The sequence below is a fragment of the Theropithecus gelada genome, chromosome 2 (genome assembly GCF_003255815.1).
Source record: "Theropithecus gelada isolate Dixy chromosome 2, Tgel_1.0, whole genome shotgun sequence".
Lineage (NCBI taxonomy): Eukaryota > Metazoa > Chordata > Mammalia > Primates > Cercopithecidae > Theropithecus > Theropithecus gelada.
This window is the reverse complement of record NC_037669.1, coordinates 131,703,870-131,727,309: the sequence shown is the minus strand read 5'-3', so window position 1 is coordinate 131,727,309 and position 23,440 is coordinate 131,703,870. Positions and strand designations below refer to the sequence as shown.

General features: G+C 38.3%; 1 protein-coding gene across 2 annotated transcripts in view; it reads right to left on the bottom strand.

The window, feature by feature from the left end:
* The window catches only part of IFT80 (intraflagellar transport 80), a 141,376-nt gene that overhangs the window by 76,943 nt on the left and 40,993 nt on the right, over positions 1-23,440 (bottom strand). For both annotated transcript variants that reach the window (XM_025374804.1, XM_025374805.1), the window contains 2 exons: positions 19,168-19,257; positions 17,695-17,832 (listed from right to left, as the gene is read on the bottom strand). In XM_025374804.1, the coding sequence (XP_025230589.1) occupies positions 17,695-17,832; positions 19,168-19,257 (228 nt within the window). The remainder of the gene's footprint in view (positions 1-17,694; positions 17,833-19,167; positions 19,258-23,440) is intronic.

Sequence of the window (23,440 nt, the reverse complement as noted above, 5' to 3'; positions counted from 1 at the left end):
ATGTTCTACAAAGAGCCCCATTTTCCCATTTTCTGATGAATGGGAATGGCATAACATTGTAATTTTTATCTGCATAAAACTCATTGCTAAAGAGACAACACATTTTGCATTTCTGGGGGTATGTACCCTTCTTTTATCCTTTGCTTTTTCCCAATTCCAGAATTCCCATAATATTCCTTTTGTATAATTTCTATCCTTTTACTGGTATTTTCTATTTGTTCAGACTGTGATCTGTTTTCCTTTGGCTCTTTGAGCATATTTAAGATCACTGATTTAAAGTCTTTGTCCAGTCTCTTCAATAAATTATGCTGGGAAGACTGGGTATCTATATGCAGAAGAATGAAACTAGACCCCTATCTCTCACCATATACAAAAATCAAGTCAAAATGGATTAAAGCCTTAAATTGAAGACCCAAACTATGAAAATACTACAAGAAAGCATTGGGAAAAATCTCCAGGACGTTGGCTTGGGCAAAAATTTCTTAAGTAATACTCCACAAGTACAGGCAACCAAAGCAAAAATGGACAAATGGGATCACATCAAGTTAAAAAAGCTTCTGTACAGCAGAGGAGACAATCAACAAAGTGAACACAAAACTCACAGAATTGGAGAAGATATCTGCAAACTACCCATCTGACAAAGGATTAGTAACCAGAATACATAAGGAGACCCAACAACTCCACAGGAAAAAAATTTAATAATCTGATAAAAAAATTGGGCAAAAGGTGTGAATAGACATTTCTCAAAAGAAGTCATACAAATGGCAAATGGGTATATGAAAAGGTGCTCAATATCACTGAGCATCAGAGAAATGCAAATCAAAACTACAATGACATATCATCTCACTGCAGTTAAAATGGCTTATACCTAAAAGACAGGCAATAACAAATGCCGGTGAGGATGTGGAGGGAAGGGAACACTCATACACCGCTGGTGAGAATGTAAATTTGTACAACCACTTTGGAGAATAGTTTAGAGGTTCCTCAAAAAACTAAAAATAGAGTTACCATATAACCAAGCAATCCCACAGCTAGGTATATACCTAAAAGAAAAGAATCAATATATCGAAGAGCTATCTCCATGTTTGTTGCAGCTCTGTTCACAATGGGCAAGATGTGGAAGCAACCTAAGTGTCCATCAACAGATGAATAGATAAAGAAAATGTGTTACATATACACAATGGAGTACTATTCAGCCACAAAAATGAATGAGATCCTGTTATTTGCAATAACATGTATCGAAATAGAGATCACTATGTTAAGTGAAATAAGCCAGGTGCAGAAAGACAAATATCACATGTTCTCACTTATTTGTGGATTTAAAATCAAAACAATTGAACTCATGGAGATAGGGAGTAGAAGGATGACACCTGTAATCCCAGCACTTTGGGAGGCCAAGGTGGGTGGATCACTTGAGGTCAAGAGTTCGAGACCAGCCTGACCAACATGGGTGAAATCCAGTCTCTACTAAAAAAAAAGTACAGAGGGGCGGAGCAAGATGGCCAAATAGGAACAGCTCCAGTCTCCAACTCCCAGCGCGAGCGACACAGAAGACCGGTGATTTCTGCATTTTCAACTGAGGTACTGGGTTCATCTCACTGGGGAGTGCCGGACGATCGGTGCTGGTCAGCTGCTGCAGCCCGACCAGCAAGAGCTGAAGCAGGGCGAGGCATTGCCTCACCTGCGAAGCGCAAGGGGGAAGGGAATCCCTTTTCCTAGCCAGGGGAACTGAGACACACAACACCTGGAAAATCGGGTAACTCCCACCCCAATACTGCGCTTTAAGCAAACAGGCACACCAGGAGATCATATCCCAAACCTGGCCGGCAGGGTCCCACACCCACGGAGCCTCCCTCATTGCTAGCACAGCAGTCTGTGATCTACCAGCAAGGCAGCAGCCAGGCTGGGGGAGGGGCGCCCGCCATTGCTGAGGCTTAAGTAGGTAAACAAAGCCACTGGGAAGCTCGAACTGGGTGGAGCTCACAGCAGCTCAAGGAAACCTGCCTGTCTCTGTAGACTCCACCTCTGGGGACAGGGCACAGTAAACAATAACAAACGCAGCAGAAACCTCTGCAGACGCAAACGACTCTGTCTGACAGCTTTGAAGAGAGCAGTGGATCTCCCAACACGGAGGTTGAGATCTGAGAAGGGACAGACTGCCTGCTCAAGTGGGTCCCTGACCCCTGAGTAGCCTAACTGGGAGACATCCCCCACTAGGGGCAGTCTGACTCCCCACACCTCACAGGGTGGAGTACACCCCTGAGAGGAAGCTTCCAAAGCAAGAATCACACAGGTACACTCGCTGTTCAGAAATATTCTATCTTCTGCAGCCTCTGCTGCTGATACCCAGGCAAACAGGGTCTGGAGTGGACCTCAAGCAATCTCCAACAGACCTACAGCTGAGGGTCCTGACTGTTAGAAGAAAAACTATCAAACAGGAAGGACACCTACACCAAAACCCCATCAGTACATCACCATCATCAAAGACCAGAGGCAGATAAAACCACAAAGATGGGGAAATAGCAGGGCAGAAAAGCTGGAAATTCAAAAAATAAGAGCGCATCTCCCCAGGCAAAGGAGCGCAGCTCATCGCCAGCAACGGATCAAAGCTGGACAGAGAATGACTTTGACGAGATGAGAGAAGAAGGCTTCAGTCCATCAAATTTCTCAGAGCTAAAGGAGGAATTACGTACCCAGCACAAAGAAACTAAAAATCTTGAAAAAAAAGTGGAAGAATTGATGGCTAGAGTAATTAATGCAGAGAAGGTCATAAACGAAATGAAAGAGATGAAAACCATGACACGAGAAATACGTGACAAATGCACAAGCTTCAGTAACCGACTCGATCAACTGGAAGAAAGAGTATCAGCGATTGAGGATCAAATGAACGAAATGAAGCGAGAAGAGAAACCAAAAGAAAAAAGAAGAAAAAGAAATGAACAAAGCCTGCAAGAAGTATGAGATTATGTAAAAAGACCAAATCTACGTCTGATTGGGGTGCCTGAAAGTGAGGGGGAAAATGGAACCAAGTTGGAAAACACTCTTCAGGATATCATCCAGGAGAACTTCCCCAACCTAGTAGGGCAGGCCAACATTCAAATCCAGGAAATACAGAGAACGCCACAAAGATACTCCTCGAGAAGAGCAACTCCAAGACACATAATTGCCAGATTCACCAAAGTTGAAATGAAGGAACAAATCTTAAGGGCAGCCAGAGAGAAAGGTCAGGTTACCCACAAAGGGAAGCCCATCAGACTAACAGCAGATCTCTCGGCAGAAACTCTACAAGCCAGAAGAGAGTGGGGGCCAATATTCAACATTCTTAAAGAAAAGAATTTTAAACCCAGAATTTCATATCTAGCCAAACTAAGTTTCATAAGTGAAGGAGAAATAAAATCCTTTACAGATAAGCAAATGCTTAGAGATTTTGTCACCACTAGGTCTGCCTTACAAGAGACCCTGAAGGAAGCACTCAACATGGAAAGGAACAACCGGTACCAGCCATTGCAAAAACATGCCAAAATGTAAAGACCATCGAGGCTAGGAAGAAACTGCATCAACTAACGAGCAAAATAACCAGTTAATATCATAATGGCAGGATCAAGTTCACACATAACAATCTTAACCTTAAATGTAAATGGACTAAATGCTCCAATTAAAAGACACAGACTGGCAAACTGGATAAAGAGTCAAGACCCATCAGTCTGCTGTATTCAGGAGACCCATCTCACACGCAGAGACATACATAGCTCAAAATAAAGGGATGGAGGAAGATTTACCAAGCAAATGCAGAACAAAAAAAAGCAGCGGTTGCAATACTAGTCTCTGATAAAACAGACTTTAAACCATCAAAGATCAAAAGAGACAAAGAAGGCCATTACATAATGGTAAAGGGATCAATTCAACAGGAAGAGCTAACTATCCTAAATATATATGCACCCAATACAGGAGCACCCAGATTCATAAAGCAAGTCCTTAGAGACTTACAAAGAGACTTAGACTCCCATACAATAATAATGGGAGACTTCAACACTCCACTGTCAACATTAGACAGATCAACGAGACAGAAAGTTAACAAGGATATCCAGGAATTGAACTCATCTCTGCAGCAAGCAGACCTAATAGACATCTAAAGAACTCTCCACCCCAAATCAACAGAATATACATTCTTCTCAGTACCACATCGTACTTACTCCAAAACTGACCATATAATTGGAAGTAAAGCACTCCTCAGCAAATGTACAAGAACAGAAATTATAACAAACTGTCTCTCAGACCACAGTGCAATCAAACTAGAACTCAGGACTAAGAAACTCAATCAAAACCGCTCAACTACACGGAAACTGAACAACCTGCTCCTGAATGACTACTGGGTACATAACGAAATGAAGGCAGAAATAAAGATGTTCTTTGAAACCAATGAGAACAAAGATACAACATACCAAAATCTCTGGGACACATTTAAAGCAGTGTGTAGAGGGAAATTTATAGCACTAAATGCCCACAAGAGAAAGCAGGAAAGATCTAAAATTGACACTCTAACATCGCAATTAAAAGAACTAGAGAAGCAAGAGCAAACACATTCAAAAGCTAGCAGAAGGCAAGAAATAACTAAGATCAGAGCAGAACTGAAGGAGATAGCGATACAAAAAACCCTCCAAAAAATCAATGAATCCAGGAGTTGGTTTTTTGAAAAGATCAACAAAATTGACAGACCACTAGCAAGACTAATAAAGAAGAAAAGAGAGAAGAATCAAATTGACGCAATTAAAAATGATAAAGGGGATATCACCACCGACCCCACAGAAATACAAACTACCATCAGAGAATACTATAAACACCTCTACGCAAATAAACTGGAAAATCTAGAAGAAATGGATAATTTCCTGGACACTTACACTCTTCCAAGACTAAACCAGGAAGAAGTTGAATATCTGAATAGACCAATAGCAGGCTCTGAAATTGAGGCAATAATTAATAGCCTACCAACCAAAAAAAGTCCAGGACCAGATGGATTCACAGCTGAATTCTACCAGAGGTACAAGGAGGAGTTGGTACCATTCCTTCTGAAACTATTCCAATCAATAGAAAAAGAGGGAATCCTCCCTAACTCATTTTATGAGGCCAACATCATCCTGATACCAAAGCCTGGCAGAGACACAACAAAAAACGAGAATTTTAGACCAATATCCCTGATGAACATCGATGCAAAAATCCTCAATAAAATACTGGCAAACCGGATTCAGCAACACATCAAAAAGCTTATCCACCATGATCAAGTGGGCTTCATCCCTGGGATGCAAGGCTGATTCAACATTCGCAAATCAATAAACATAATCCAGCATATAAACAGAACCAAAGACAAGAACCACATGATTATCTCAATAGATGCAGAAAAGGCTTTTGACAAAATTCAACAGCCCTTCATGCTAAAAACGCTCAATAAATTCGGTATTGATGGAACGTACCTCAAAATAATAAGAGCTATTTATGACAAACCCACAGCCAACATCATACTGAATGGGCAAAAACTGGAAAAATTCCCTTTGAAAACTGGCACAAGACAGATATGCCCTCTCTCACCACTCCTATTCAACATAGTGTTGGAAGTTCTGGCTAGGGCAATTAGGCAAGAGAAAGAAATCAAGGGTATTCAGTTAGGAAAAGAAGAAGTCAAATTGTCCCTGTTTGCAGATGACATGATTGTATATTTAGAAAACCCCATTGTCTCAGCCCAAAATCTCCTTAAGCTGATAAGCAACTTCAGCAAAGTCTCAGGATACAAAATTAATGTGCAAAAATCACAAGCATTCTTATACACCAGTAACAGACAAACAGAGAGCCAAATCAGGAATGAACTTCCATTCACAATTGCTTCAAAGAGAATCAAATACCTAGGAATCCAACTTACAAGGGATGTAAAGGACCTCTTCAAGGAGAACTACAAACCACTGCTCAGTGAAATAAAAGAGGACACAAACAAATGGAAGAACATACCATGCTCGTGGATAGGAAGAATCAATATCGTGAAAATGGCCATACTGCCCAAGGTTATTTATAGATTCAATGCCATCCCCATCAAGCTACCAATGAGTTTCTTCACAGAATTGGAAAAAACTGCTTTAAAGTTCATATGGAACCCAAAAAGAGCCCGCATCTCCAAGACAATCCTAAGTCAAAAGAACAAAGCTGAAGGCATCACGCTACCTGACTTCAAACTATACTACAAGGCTACAGTAACCAAAACAGCATGGTACTGGTACCAAAACAGAGATATAGACCAATGGAACAGAACAGAGTCCTCAGAAATAATACCACACATCTACAGCCATCTGATCTTTGACAAACCTGAGAGAAACAAGAAATGGGGAAAGGATTCCCTATTTAACAAATGGTGCTGGGAAAATTGGCTAGCCATATGTAGAAAGCTGAAACTGGATCCTTTCCTTACTCCTTATACGAAAATTAATTCAAGATGGATTAGAGACTTAAATGTTAGACCTACTACTGTAAAAATCCTAGAGGAAAACCTAGGTAGTACCATTCAGGACATAGGCATGGGCAAAGACTTCATGTCTAAAACACCAAAAGCAACGGCAACAAAAGCCAAAATTGACAAATGGGATCTAATTAAACTAAAGAGCTTCTGCACAGCAAAAGAAACTACCATCAGAGTGAACAGGCAACCTACAGAATGGGAGAAAATTTTTGCAATCTACTCATCTGACAAAGGGCTAATATCCAGAACCTACAAAGAACTCAAACAAATTTACAAGAAAAAAAACAAACAACCCCATCAAAAAGTGGGCAAAGGATATGAACAGACATTTCTCAAAAGAAGACATTCATACAGCCAACAGACACATGAAAAAATGCTCATCATCACTGGCCATCAGAGAAATGCAAATCAAAACCACAATGAGATACCATCTCACACCAGTTAGAATGGCGATCATTAAAAAGTCAGGAAACAACAGGTGCTGGAGAGGATGTGGAGAAATAAGAACACTTTTACACTGTTGGTGGGATTGTAAACTAGTTCAACCATTATGGAAAACAGTATGGCGATTCCTCAAGGATCTAGAACTAGATGTACCATATGACCCAGCCATCCCATTACTGGGGATATACCCAAAGGATTATAAATTATGCTGCTATAAAGACACATGCACACGTATGTTTATTGCAGCACTATTCACAATAGCAAAGACTTGGAATCAACCCAGATGTCCATCAGTGACAGATTGGATTAAGAAAATGTGGCACATATACACCATGGAATACTATGCAGCCATAAAAAAGGATGAGTTTGTGTCCTTTGTAGGGACATGGATGCAGCTGGAAACCATCATTCTTAGCAAACTATCACAAGAACAGAAAACCAAACACCGCATGTTCTCACTCATAGGTGGGAACTGAACAATGAGATCACTTGGACTCAGGAAGGGGAACATCACACACCAGGGCCTATCATGGGAAGGGGGGAGGGGGGAGGGATTGCATTGGGAGTTATACCTGATGTAAACGACGAGTTGATGGGTGCAGCACACCAACATGGCACAAGTATACATATGTAACAAACCTGCACGTTATGCACATGTACCCTACAACTTAAAGTATAATAATAATAAATAAATTTTTTAAAAAAAAGTACAAAAATCAGCCAGACGTGGTGGCAGGCACCTGTATTCCTAGGTACTCAGGAGGTTGAGGAAGGAGAATTGCTTGAACCCAGGAGGCAGAGGTTGCAGTGGGCCAAGATTGCTCCACTGCACTCCAGACTTGGTGACAGAGCAAGACTCTGCCTCAGAAAAAACAAAAAGAAGGATGGTTATCAGAGGCTGGGAAGGGTCATGGGTTCGGGCAGGAGAGCGGGTGGGAATAGTTAATACGTATTTTAAAAATCAGAAAGAACAAGATCTACTATTATTTGATAGTACAACAGAGTGACTATAGTCAATAATTTAATTGCATATTTAAAAATAACTAAAGGAGTATGACTGGATTGTTTGTAACACAGAAGATAAATGCTTGAGGGAATGGATACCCCATTCTCTGCGATATGATTATTATACATTGCATGCTGCATCAAAACATCTCATATATGCCATAAATATCTGCACCTACTGTGTATCTACAAAAACTAAAGTTAAATAAAAAAATCAAATCTATAAAAGTAGAGAGTAGAATAGTGGCTACAAGGTGGTGCATAGTGGGGAATGGGGAAATGATGATTAAAGGGTATAAAGTTTCAGTTAGACAGGACAGAAAGTTTTCAAAATCTATTGCATAGCATGGTTAATAATAATAACAAAGTGTTGTAAATTTCAAAATTGCTAAAACAGAAGATTTTAAATGTTATCACTACAAAAAATGTTATGTAAGGTGATAGACATGTTAATTAGTTTGATACAATCCTTCCACAATGTATACATATATCAAAACAGCACATTGTACCTGTACCTCATAAATATAAACAATTACTATTTGTCAATTAACAATAAAACTTTGAAAAAAATAAAGTATTTGTGTAATAAGTCCAATGCTGGGCATTCTCAGGTATGGTTTCTATTAATCTCTTTCCCTGTGAATGGGCTGTAATTTCCTGCTTCTTGTATGCCTTGTAATTTTTTGTAGAAAATTGGATGTTTTTAATATCATAATGTGGTAATTCAGGAAATCAGAATCTCTCCCCAACAAGGCTTGTGTTGTTGCTTGTTGAGGGCTCAGTTATCTGTCTATTTACTGACTTTTTCAAACTATTTTTGCAGACTGCTTTTTGTGTGTGGTCACTGAAATCTCCATTCTGTTATCTCAGTGGTCAGCCAGACAGAGCCAAAAAGAAAGAAAAAAAATACTCTCCCAGTCTTTGCCAATTGGCTCTGACCTAGGCACTCCTTTAATACATAGCCAGACCACCTACAACTCTACTTTAGCTTTCACTCCTTGTTTGTTCATAGATGAAAGATTTTCCAGTGATACAAGCCTCACATCCTCTGGTCTTTTCTGAGCATGTGTCTGGCCCTGGGCATGTATGTTACATTCTAGATCCCTCAGTATATGTGAGGACCCTCCAAAGCCCTTATTCTTTATATTTTTTATTTTTTTATTTTTTTTTTGAGACGGAGTCTTGCTCTGTTGCCCAGGCTAGAGTGCAGTGGTCTGATCTCAGATCACTACAAGCTCCCCCTCCCGCGTTTAACGCCATTCTCCTGTCTCAGCCTCCCGAGTAGCTGGGACTACAGGCACCCGCCACCACGCCTGGCTAGTTTTTTTGTATTTTTTAGTAGAGACGGGGTTTCACCGTGTTATCCAGGATGGTCTTGATCTCCTGACCTCGTGATCCACCTGTCTCGGCCTCCCAAAGTGCTGGGATTGATTACAGGCATGAGCCACCATGCCTGACCAATAAAGCTATTTTTAAAGAAAAATCATAGAATAGCATGCTGTCCTATAACCCAGTCTTTTTACTAAATAACATCACAAATATCTTTCCAGATAATTAAACATGATCCTTCTTCTCCATTTTTAATGAGTTGAGGGTACTGCACTTTAGGTATATAGAATAATAACCAATCAGTCTCCTGCTCATGGATATTTATTTTTACTTTTCACTATTAATACTGTGTTGAAAACTGATATGCATATATCTTTGTGTACTTATGCAATGATCTCTTTAAAGAAAATTCCTAGAAGAGAGATTCCTGAGTCAAGGGATATGTGCGTCTGACATTTGGATATGTATTATCAAACTACCCTTCAAAAAGTCAAATCACTCATATTTCCACTAATACTGTATAAACGAAGGAGCTCAATTCCTTCCTGCTCAACTAAAACTGAGGGTTTTAGGTCATTATTAATCTTTTCAACTTATTGGGTAAAATATGTTATTTTATTTATTTACTTCTTTATTTTATATTTATTTATTAGCTAAATTGAACATCCTTTCATGTTTTTATTGGCCATTTATATTTGTCTATGAACTATTTATGCCTTTTGGCTATTTTTCTGGATAATTTCTTGAACGGTGAAATTCAAACAGGTAGCTTTCCCACTCCACTCCACCTTGAGAATCACCGCAGTAGTTTAGCGTAGCTCTGAAATGTGCAAAGCTAATTTTTACAAACTCATGTTCAATTATTTAAAATAAACTTCTGATATGTAAAGAATTACAATAGCAGAACAGCTGCTATTAGATCTGCCTTCTCACAGATAACACCTATGCACTCCAGACAAAATACAAGCATTTGAAGACTGGACAGCAATCAAAAGTAGGCAGACAGCCACTTTGGAAAACAATTTGGCAGGTCCTCAAAGAGTTAAACATAGGGTTACACTTATCGTAGCAATTTTACTTCTAAGGATACACTCAAGAAAAATTAAAACACGTCCACACAAAAATAAAAACATGTGTTCACATAGTCATAGCAGCATTATTTCTAATAACCAAATTTTGAAACCACTAAATGTCCATTAACTGATTAATAAACAAACAAAATGTGTTATAAACATATGATGAAATATTATTTGTCTATAAAAAAGAATAAAGTACTGGATACATGGATGAATCTTGAAAACACGCTAACTGAAAGAAGCCGTCACAAAAGGCCACATAATGTATTATTTCATTTATATGAAATGTCCAAAGTTGACAAATTCATAGAAAAAAAGTAGATTAGTGGTTGCCAGGGACTAGGAGTGGAGTAGGGAAAAATAGGGATTGACAGTTAATGGGTACACAACTCCTTTTACAGGAAAGGAAAATGTTCTAAAATTAGAGTTTGGTAATGGTTGCACAACCCTATGAATATAGTAGAAAACACTGAGTTGCACATTTTAAATGGGTAAAATGTGTCATATACAAATGGTATCTTGATAAATTTGTTTTTTTAAAAAAGCCAGAAACTTGAGAGGAGTCAATGGTTGAAAGAAGAGAACAGGGCCGGGCGCAGTGGCTCACACCTGTAATCCCAGCACTTTGGGAGGCTGAGGCAAGCAGATGACCTGAGGTCAGGAGTTTGAGACTAGTCTGGACAACATGGCAAAACCCCGTCTCTAATAAAAACTACAAAAATTAGCTGGGCGCTGTGGCAGGCACCTATAATCCCAGCTACTTGGGAGGCTGAGGCAGGAGAATTGCTTGAACCCGGGAGGCAGAGATGGCAGTGAGCCGAGATCGCGCCACGGCACTCCAGCCTGGGTGACAGAGCTAGACTCCCTCTCAAAAAGAAAAAAAAAAAGGAACGCTGCACCTCAACTAAAAGTTTGTGAAGAGCTCTCAAACACTAAATAGAAATTTGATAAATTTGTGGAAAATGCTAGAGTATAGATCATTTCTGAAGATTAGATTTTTATATATTTGATATTGAAATTATTTCACAAAATCTGGCCCTGGATAAATGATTACATTATTTAGACATACATTCATTATGCCACTTTAAGTTACAGATTACGAGAGAAACAAAAAGAAACAAGGGGCTACATTTAAGGGTAACATTTCCAGATTCAAGAAAACATGTACTTTTTAAAAGAAGCCTTGGCAAGTTTTTTTCCGAAAGAGAAAACATTGTGTGAGAAAAGCAGCTGACACCAGCTGACTTAAATTTTCAGGTCTAAATTGACACCATTAAGAGTAAGTTGGGTAAACTTACTCTAAGTTGACACCAGCAGTTACCATATCTACTTACTTGGTAAGAAGAAAAGGTAAAGAGTCTCAATAAGCGCTGCCCTTCTTCCCTTTCATCACACTAACCTGCTTTGACCCTCCAGACATATTAGTTCTCATTACTAAGAGCAGCCTGTTCCTGTTTTTAAAATTTATTACAACTGTAATTAAATAACTGAGTGTATAATTAATTATTTAACATATGTCTTATCAACAAGAAAGTAAACTCTATAAAGGCAATGTCTGCTTGGCATTCTTAAAAAAGATATGCAGAGGCTGGGCATGGTGGCTCATGCCTATAATCCTAGCACTTTGGGAGGCCAAGACGGATGGATCACTTGAGCTCAGGAGTTCAAGACCAGCCTGGGCAATATGGTGAAACCCCGTCTCTACTAAAAATACAAATTAGCTGGGAGTAGTGGTGCATGCCTGTAGTCCCAGCTACTCGGGAGGCTGAGGCACAAGAATCAATTGAACCTGGGAGGCAGAGATTGTTGTGAGTTGAGACAGCGCCACTGCACTCCAGCCTGGGCGACAGAGCAAGACTCTGTCTCAAAAAAAAAAAAAATAGACATGCAGAAAGTATTTACATACTTTTATTAAACTCAAAATGCTCATAGCATTTATATCTTAGTGAGTAGAATTATTCCCCAATAAAGATGTATATCACCAGGCCGGATGCGGTGGCTCACGCCTGTAATCCCAGCACTTCGGGAGGCCAAGGCAGGTGGATCACGAGGTCAAGAGATCGAGATCATCCTGGCCAACATGGGGAAACCTTGCCTCTACTAAAAATACAAAAATTAGCTGGGCGTAGTGACACGCACATGTTATCTCAGCTACTTGGGAGGCTGGGGCAGGAGAATCGCTTGAATCTGGGAAGTGGAAATTGCAGTGAGCCAAGATCATGCCACTGCACTCCAGCCTGGCGACAGAGCGAGACTCCATCTCAAAAAAAAAAAAAAAAAAAATGCATGTCACCTTAAAAATAGTTTCCCATGTTTTAACTAATACATATTTCTAAAATAAATTGGATAACTTCAAAAAAACAACATTTTTTAAAAAGAGAAAGAAGGCTGAATTACATGATTAGAGAATCTAGGGAAAACTAAACAAAAGAAAGGATAAAGCTATTTTTTCCCTTTTCAAAAACTGTACATTTTATTTGAAAATGTAGATTTAAAAAATGTACATTTTGAAAATGTAGATATGTAGATATGCAAAAAAGAAGAAAACTCACCTATCACCACCTATGACTAAATCAACAAACTCCAGACATAACCATTGTTAAAATTTATTATATCATGTCAGACTATTTTTCTGTTCATTTATACTGATATATACTAATAAGATCACCCTATGCATAAAGTCTGTAACTATTTTTTTCTTGTGGTCATATATTTTAAAACATTTTCATGGTATTATAAAAGTAATGATCATTTTTAATAACTATATAATAATTCATTGTAAGAATTATATTCCATAATTAAGTTAAATAATATCTTACTGTTAAAGAGTTTTATATTGCTTTTCATTTGTTAAATTATAAATAATGCTCCACTAAGCATTCTTTATCTTATTATTACCTTAGGATAAATCCTAAAACTGGAATTGCTGGGTTGAAGTATATGTTTATTTCTTGAGTTTTTTTATATAAAACGTCAAAATATCCTCCAGAAAGAATCAAACAAATAAATATATTTAGTATAGATATACATACACACATAAATAACACATTAAGTAACTCATAAAAATCTAAATATTAAGTAACTCATAAAAATCTAAATGATAACTGTATAAAAGGATATATGACAGGGTTAATACAAACCTTGCAAAAAGAAAAGAAATGATTGCATAAATGAATTCCAAATACTTTTGTGGAAATACACAAGGCAGAAAATGAAACAAAAAAAAAATCGATAATTCAATGAATGAAAGTTAAGTGTTTGAATAGTATTTACAACTAGTTATTCTAAAAGAATCAGTCTAGAACATTAAGAGATAATATCATCACACATATGATTCATATACTGTCAACATTGTTGCCGCAGCAAAGTGGCAGACATAACCCAACAGTAATTTTTTTTTTTTTTTTTTTTTTTTTTGAGATGGAGTCTCGCTCTGTCACCCAGGCTGGAGTACAGTGGCACAATCTTGGCTCACCACAAGCTCTGCCTCCCGGGTTCATGCCATTCTCCTGCCTCAGTCTCCCGAGTAGCTGGGACTACAGGCTCCTGCCACCATGCCTGGCTAATTCTGCTTTTGTATTTTTAGTAGAGATGGGGTTTCACTATGTTAGCCAGGATGGTCTCAATCTCCTGACCTCGTGATCTGCCCACCTCTGCCTCCCAAAGTGCTGGGATTACAGGCGTGAGCCACCGCGCCTGACCCCCAACAGTAATTTTAAATGAAGAAGATGCTTAGAATGAGTCAGAAGAATAAATTACCTGAGATTTTTAAGAAATGTAATTTTTTCTGTTATACTATTCTCTTTTGGTATCACCTGCATTATAGTTTACTGTTTCATCTCCAAATTCAAGGTATTTTTTCTGCAGTAGAGTAAGCATTGCCCATTTCAGAACTCAAAAGGAATTATCAAGCATCTCACTAAGTCTTCCTTCAAGTGCCCTCTGAGGACAACCTGCATAAAGACAACTAGGAAACTTCCTAAAAATATCACTTCACAGAGCCTCATTCTCTGAGATTTTGATTCTCCATATTGCAAATAGTACCCAATAATGTGTATTTTTGCAATACCCAGATGATACTTATGAATGCTGAAATTTAGGTAACTTGGTTTACTGTTGTAATGATTGAACAGGGCATTACATCATGAAAGGGCATTATCCTCAGGTGAACATCCAGACAGTAAGGAATGGAAACTCAGGTAATTATTCTTGTCTCTTTCTACTTATACAGCAAGGATTTATCTCCTGAACCTGTCTATTTCTTTCCATCTCCACTGCTACTTCTCTATTATTCAGGCCAACGTCATCATTTTCTTGTACTACAACAGCTCCTAATTAGCCATCCTGCCTCTAGTGTACCTCTACTCTAATCTGTCCTCTATGATGATCTTAGAGTATGCTTCCCCAAAAATGCCAAATCTAATAAGGTAACTATCTAAAATAGATCAGTGACTCATCATTGCCCATAAGATAAACTCCAAACTATTGTGGCCATACTAAACTTTTAATTTTTCTAATAAACCATGATTCTTCACCTTTGTTTATTCTATTCCTTCTCTCAAATCACTGTTCCTTTGACCTCAAAGCAGTATTTCCAACATTTGAATACTACCATGTTACTACACACCATCCATGGCTCTCTACCGACTAATGTACTCAATTTCCAACTTCACTGTTTCAGCTGTTCAAAGAAAATCTTATACTAGATGCTCAAACAGTATAACCAGAGCTGCTCTGGTTGCAGGTAGTGAGAGAGATCAGGGGCTCAACTCCCTCACCTCTCTTCTACCCCACAGCAACCCCAAAGGAGGCTCCACAAAACAGAATTAGATTTTAAAAGACTGAAATCTGCATTCTGTTGCATGGCAAACACTTTAGTCCATCTATCTTTTCTGTATTATCTCCTCATATTATGCCATGAAAATTTTACCGACACTGCACAAAAAGCACCATATTCTTTTGTACTTTGATTTGCAAGAGGTTTCTTTTGCCTGCAACTCTCTGGCCCAATGTTGTCTCCTTGGAGAACTACTAATTCTTCAAGGCTCTGCTCTCTAGTCAATGTCCCACAGGCTGAGTTAGGCTCTTCCACACCTTTGCAGTGCTTGTATAAAAACCTTCCCATATATCACTTATCATAATGCACTGTAAGTACTATAGTCTAATTCTCCACTACACTGTCAACAACTTGAGTGAAAGTCTTTATATCTTTTTCTTATTTATATCCCCAGTTTCTAGAACACTGTCTGATGAGTAGTATATATTTAATGTCTATTGAATAAAAGATAGATGCTAACATTCTAAATAAAAAGACTAGGTGCTTAATGAGATAAACCTTTAATTCAAGCTCTTAATATTTTTAAATATTTTAATCAAAATGACAACCTAAAATTATGTTTAAATTGGCTTATTAATAAACTGTTAAGTATCTACTGTGTTGCACAAATAACAGAGAATTACTGAACTATGGGATTTTGACAATGTAAGAATGTAATACATTGTGAAAATGAGACTACATATTCTATAGATTTAGAATCATTGATAGGGAAAATCAGAGGTAAAATCTCCTTAAGTGATTAGATGGGATGATTCAACATCCTGATGCTGTAATTGAGAAAGGAGAGACCTAGCAGAAAAGAAATTAGAAAAACATACAAACAAACTTAGAGTCAATGGAAGGCAAGATCAAAGGAAGTCAAACATGAGATGGACCTTTAAGAATGAGCGGAACTGGGGCCGGGTGGAGTGGCTCACGGTTGTAATCCCAGCACTTTGGGAGGCTGAGGTGGGCGGATCACGAGGTCAGGAGATCAAGACTATCCTGGCTAACACAGTGAAACCCCGTCTCTACTAAAAATACAAAAAATTAGATGGGCGTGGTGGCCGGCGGCCATAGTCCCAGCTACTCAGGAGGCTGAGGCAGGAGAATGGCGTGAACCCTGGAGGCGGAGCTTGCGGTGAGCCGAGATCTCGCCACTGCACTCCAGCCTGCGTGACAGAGCGAGACTCCATCCCCCCCCACAAAAAAAAGAATGAGTGGAACTCGCTATGGTCTAAGACAGAAATCAAAGTATTCCATGAAATGAGAAAACGAGTAGGGATGTTAGTAAGAGGCAGGAAAGGTTCGAGAGTCAATGTTCAACGTGATTTGAACACACTTAGAGAGTTGCGGGTGAAAAGACTGAATGGATTTTATGACACCAGGTTTCAAACATTTTCTAAAGCCAGGCAGAGGACTTCATATTTATGTGGTAGAAAACAAGTAACTAGAAATCTTAACAGATTAAAAGCTCTAAAAAGTCTGTCTTATTCTGCGTTAGAGGCAAATAAGCCACAGAACAATTATATGATTTCCCAGTTAGGAACAGTATAAAACAGCCACACTTACCACATAATGCTGCTGCTTTTGGGGTACTTCAACCAACAATTCATTCAAGTACAATGGGTAAATGCTGCTGAGGTTGGCTATTTCCCTAGGTTCTAAACAGAATTTGTATGAAGGAGGGCATATTTTCTTGTGAGGAAAAATTCTTGCATGTATTCAAATATGAATCCTTGACAAAGAAAAATATGTCCTTTGGTTATTTATTTATTTATTTAGAGACAAGGTCTAATTCTTACCCAGGCTGGAGTACAGTGGCACAATTATAGCTCGCTACAGCCTCCACCTCCTGGGCTGCAGCGAGACTCCCACCTCAGTCTTCCCAGTAGCTGGGACCACAGGTATGCACCTTCATGCCTGGCTAATTTTTAAAAATTTTTTGTAGAGACAGAGTTTCACTATGTTACCCAGGCTGGTCTCAAACTCCTGGGCTCAAGCAATCCTCCCTCCTTGGACTCCAAAAGTGCTGGGATTACAGGCATGAAACACCACATCCAGTCATGTCCTCTGGTCTTAAAATGACTGCTTTTCAAATGCACTATTAATTCCTTACACAAAATATGCAATCGAGATTTCGTATGAAACATATTGACAGCAAAAAACAAAAAAAAGTTTATGAGCTAGTCAGTGAAAGGTTAGAAAGAAATATTTAAAACTGAATTTTCCATTTTTAATGGGCATAAATTTTAATATTTTAACTACTTCATCCTTCACAATCATGCTCAAAGTAAGTATTTCCAGAAAGACAAATAGTAGAGAACGTGCCCATTCTTCAAACTTAAACAGATTTTGGTCCCATATATCTGGAATTGATTGAACCAGTATATTAAGAAGACAAATCAGAAAGATTCAACCAAATGCATCCATTGAAAATGTTTTTTAAAGATTGAGAACCATGTGTGTTGTGCATTACCACATTTATGACAGCACATCTGTGATTGCTCACCACTATAACTTACCCCAGTTTTATCACACAAGCGTAAAGTATGAAATGATCCAACAGCAAATAATTCTCCATCTGGAGCCCAGGCAACTGAAGTAATAGGATGCTCATGAGGTTGTGAATTGTACAGTGGGCGGCCGTAACTATCCCATACCTACAAAAGCAATTTTTAAAAATCTTTTGTAATATCAGGGAGAAGTTTACCAAAACTAAAAGAAAAATAAATAAATAAAAATGTTTTATAACAGACACCACATAAAAACAAGTTTGTCTTCCAGCAAGGTAGTAAATAAAAATTTAGAAATCAGCACCTTATATATTAGCAATTAAATGTCTTTACTATCACACGAGGGGAAAACAAAGCTGTATTCCTTTAAGCCTAAATATTTCAAAAAGAAACTATTTTATAACACTGTCATAATTTTCAGATTTTACTAAATCTCTGAACATAAAATCTACCCACTTTAAGTCTTTTAAATATAATAGTACTTTTTGAAATGTTTACTTCTTAGCTTTGTTTTGTTTTTTGAATTTTAGAGACAGGGTCTCACTCTGTGGCCTAGGCTGGAGTACAGTAGCATGATCATAGCTCACTGCAGTCTTGATCTCCTGGGCTCAAGAGATCCTCCTGCTTTAGTCTCCCAAGTAGCAAGGATTACAGGTACATGCTGCCACACTTGGCTAATTTTTTAATTTTTGTAGAGACAGGGTCTTGTTATATTGCCTAGGCTGTTCTCCAGCTCCTGGTCTCAAGTAACCCTACTGCCTTGGCCTCTCAAAGCACTGGGATTATAGGTATGAGCTACCATACCTAGCTTGCTTACCATTTTGCCTAAATTTTTTTCTCCCTGTAAGGGCTCTACCTACTTTCTCTAAAAGTATTTATTTCAATTTAATTGTGTCTAACTCTAGTTATTAATACATTAAACCTTATTCCTCTCTACAAATTATTTTGACCTGAAATTGATCAATATTTAGTAAACCAGCAGGGTTGATTTTTAAAAACATACTGAATTGACTTAAATTGAGTCACGGTAAAATTACAGGCTATACTGATATTGTTAGTTATTAAATATCAAACTCTATAGATCAATGAGATCCTCTTTCTTTTTTTGAGAGAGAGAGGGTCTTACTTTGTTGCCCAGGCTGGAATGCAGTGGCACAATTATGGCTCACTGCAGCCTCGACCACCTGCACTCAAGTGATCCACTCAACTCAGCCTCCCAAGTAGCTGGGACCACAGATGTGCTCCACCACAACTGGCTAATTTATTTTTGTAGAGGTAGGGTCTCACTGTGTTGTCCAGGCTAATGAGATAGTCTTTTTAAAGTCCATGCTTTAAAATACCACTTAGCATTATAAAATAATTTGCTAAATTACTGGAGTATAAAGACATGGTTAAAGTAAAAAACTAAAAGAATATTCTTACATGCTAAGTACTTATAAATTTGATTCTTTCAGCCAAGTGATAAATCTAAACATTACATACCTTATATTTACAGTCTTCACCAGCAGATAAAATAAGATCATTGACTGAGTTCCAATCTACTTTTAAAATAATGCCATCATGAGCTTTCCACTGTGAGAAAAAAATAAGATATTAATTATAACTTTAAAAGCACTTAAGTTTTTTTCTATAAGAAAATATATTTTGCCTCTTTCTAATGACTCCCTTGTCATCTTCTCAAGGATTCCTATCTTCCTTTTATAGCCATTGTACAATACCTCATTTGCTTCTTTCATTTGTAATTTACACTAACGCAAGCACCTAGCACCTAAGACATCCACTATACAGCTTCAAACCTTATGAATTTCCTCAGTTGCCTGGACTCCAGATGGAAAATCACTTGCTGCTAAACTATTTCAAGATTGACATTTGTATGATAACACTGAATGAATATGTTATGCATTCCAAAAATGTCAACTGAATCCAAATCTTGCTTTCTCCTTCATACAGCAGATGCCATTACTCATATTGCCTTCATGCTTGTTTATTTATTTATTTATTGAGCAGGGTCTCACTGTCACACAGGTTGGAGTTCAATGATGTGATCAGGGCTAACTGCAGTCTCCACCTCCCACACTCAAGCAATCCTCTTGCCTCAGCCTCCCGAGTAGCTGGGACTACAGGCACGTGTCACCACACCCAGCTAATTTTTTTTTTTTTTCATTTTTGGTAGAGAACTCTTGCTTTGTTGCCTAGGCTAGTCTCAAACTCCTGGGCTCAAGTAATCCTCCTGCCTTGGCCTCCCAAAGTGCTGGGATTACAGGTGTGAGCCACCATGTTCGGCCCTCCTAACCATTTTTTTAAAAAAACTTCTGAACAAACATCTTTAATACCCTCTTCATTTCATTCTGTTCATCATATTCTTCTAAGTTTCATCCACTTTATCTTCATGTGTCTGGTTTATAACTGGAGTACTCTGAGAAACTTTTGCTGTATTTACCATGTAACAAAAAGATGTTTTCCATAGATAAGTATATATTCTATGTATATAATCATTCTTTGGTATCTGTAGGGGATTGGTTCCAGTACCTCCCACTGATATGAAAATCATAAGTTCCTAATATAAAATGGCACAATATTTGCATACAACCTACGCATATCCTCCCACATACTTATAATCGTCTCTAGATTACTTACTATAGAAATAAAATGGCAATACTATGTAAATAGTTGTATTGTTGGGAATAATGACAAGAGCAAAGTCTATACATGTTCAGCACAGATGCTATCTTTTTTAATATATTTGATTCATGGTTAGTTTAATCTATCAGTGCGGAACCCATGGTTACGCTGAATGTATATACTATGCATAGACATGGGTGTTTATAAGTCATGCAGAAACTAGCAATCCAAACAGTAAACATGGATGTCTTGCTCTTAAATGTAATTCATGGGCCCATTTGGCTATTATCTAACATGTAATTAAATGCTACCATAGGCAGAATAATGAAACTAAAAAGAATTAACCTTCTTTTAAGACTATAAGTATATTTTAATGTCTGAGTCAACTGACTTCACCTCAAAGGGTGGCAGATTTTAAGGGCTTTACCCTCACGCCCTGCCCAATCTATTGTTCTTATTGTATACAGTACAAAGTATTAAATGTGAGCCAAATAAACTCTAAGAATAAGCAACAATTCGTAACTTGCTATATTCAAAATATACAAAAATATACATTTTCAAAAACAAATGTTTTGATAACACATGTTAAAAAGCAATAGTTTTCACAATTAACTGCCAAATTAATCCAATGTCCTGAAATACACTACAAGGACAAATGTAACAATATATACAGCTACACATATACATACAGATTCTTTTTTGTTTTTCTTTTTTTGAAACAGAGTCTTACTCTGTCATCCAGGCTGGAGTGCAATGACCCAATCTCGGCTCACTGCAACCTCCGCCTCCCAGGTTCAAGCTATTCTCATGTCTCAGCCTCCCAAGTAGCTGGGACTACAGGCGCCCACCACCACGCCCACCTAATTTTTATATTTTTAGTAGAGATGGGGTTTTGCCATGTTGGTCAGGTTGGTCTTGAACTCCTGACCTCAGGTGATCCACCTGCCTTGGCCTCCCAAAGTGCTGAGATTACAGGTATGAGCCACTGTGCCCAGCCACGGATTCTTAAGAGTTTCACTTTAAAGGAACAAAATAAATATTGCATATTCAAGATTTATGAATAAAATGAGATTTAAATTTTCCTCACACTGTAATTTAGGGTATCAACATATATTACAAATATTTGCATATTGTTATACATACAATAATTTTTATTTATTTCTTAATTTATTAGGCATTTTGTAAAGTTCCTTTGAACAACAAGCTCCTTGAAGGCAGAAACTATGTTCTGTTTCATTTTGACTATCTCATACCTACCACAGTGCCTGGTATATAATAGGTATGCACTACATTTTTATTCAATGAATAAATAAAAATTTCCTCACTATAAAACCAAGTTCTAGGTGTCAAGAAGGCTTTAAAGGAAATGAGGTATATACTTCTGAACTGCATTCCACAAGCAAGAATTAATTAAGCACACTTTTTTGTGTACAATCCTAATTTGAATATGTTTTTATGCTCAAGAAGAATTGCAACTGCTTTAGTCTCCCAAAAGGAATAGATAATTTGCATGAAGTTACTAATTATAGTTTAAGTCCTGTTCCTCTCTAGCTAATTTTGGCAATGGATACTTTGCTTCTCTCTGCTACCTCCTGGCCCAAAGGTTCTATTGAACCACTAAACCATATTTTACTTGACCAACGGTGATATAACCAGCTTCCTGAGTTTCATTTATACAAGCTAATGACAGGTATCTAAACAAATTCACAGGGACACCATTCCAAGATGGTTGAATAGGAACAGCTCTGGTCTGCATCTCCCAGTATGATCAACACAGAAGATGGGTGATTTCTGCATTTCCAACTGAGCTCTGAAGACAGCAGTGGTTTTCCCAGCACAGCGTTTGAGTTTTGAGAATGGACAGACTGCCTCCTCAAGTGGGTCCCTGACCCCCATGTAGCCTAACTGGGAGACACCTTCCAGTAGGGGCCAACTGACACCTCACACAGGCAGATACCCTTCTGGGACGAAGCTTCCAGAGGAAGGATCAGGCAGCAATATTTGCTGTTCTGCAATATTTCCTATTCTGCAGCCTCTGCTGGTGATACTCAGGCAAACAGGGCCCGAAGTGGACCTTCAGCAAACTCCAACAGACCTGCAGCTGAGGGTCCTAACTGTTAGAAGGAAAACTAACAAACAGAATGGAACAGCATCAACATCAACAAAAAGGACATCCACACCAAAACCCCATCTGTAGGTCACCAACATCAAAGACCAAAGAGAAACCAGAGCAGAAAAGCTGAAACTTCTAAAAACCAGAGCACCCCTTCTCCTCCAAAGATTCGCAGCTCCTCGCCAGCAATGGAACAAAGCTGGACAGAGAACGACTTTGACGAGTTGACAGAAGTAGGCTTCAGAAGGTCAGTAATAACAAACTTCTCCGAGTTAAAGGAGCATGTTCTAACCCATCCCAAGGAAGCTAAAAACCTTGAAAAAAGATTAGATGAATGGCTAACTAGAATAAACAGCATAGAGAACACGTTAAATGACCTGACAGAGCTGAAAACCATGGCACGAGAACTACGTGACACATGCACAAGCTTCAGTAGCCGATTTGATCAAGTGGAACAAAGGGTATCAGTGATTGAAGATCAAATTAATGAAATAAAGTGAGAAGAGAAGTTAAGAGAAAAAAGAATAAAAAGAAATGAACAAAGCCTCCAAGAAATATGGGACTATGTGAAAAGACCAAATCTCCGTTTGATTGGTGTACCTGAAAGTGATGGGGAGAATGGAACCAAGTTGGAAAACACTCTTCAGGGTATTATCCAAGAGAACTTCCCCAACCTAGCGAGGCAGGCCAACATTCAAATTCAGGAAATACAGAGAACACCACAAAGATATTCCTCAAGAAGAGCAATCCCAAGACACATAATTGTGAGATTCACCATGGTAGAAATGAAGGAAAAAAAGTTAAGGGCAGCCAGAAAGAAAGGTCGGGTTACCCACAAAGGGAATTCCATCAGACCAACAGTGGATCTCTCAGCAGAAACTCTACAAGCCAACAGAGAGTGGGGGCCACTATTCAACATTCTTAAAGAAAAGAATTTTCAACCCAGAATTTCATATCCAACCAAACTAAGCTTCATAAGTGAAGGAGAAATAAAATCCTTTACAGACAAGCAAATGCTGA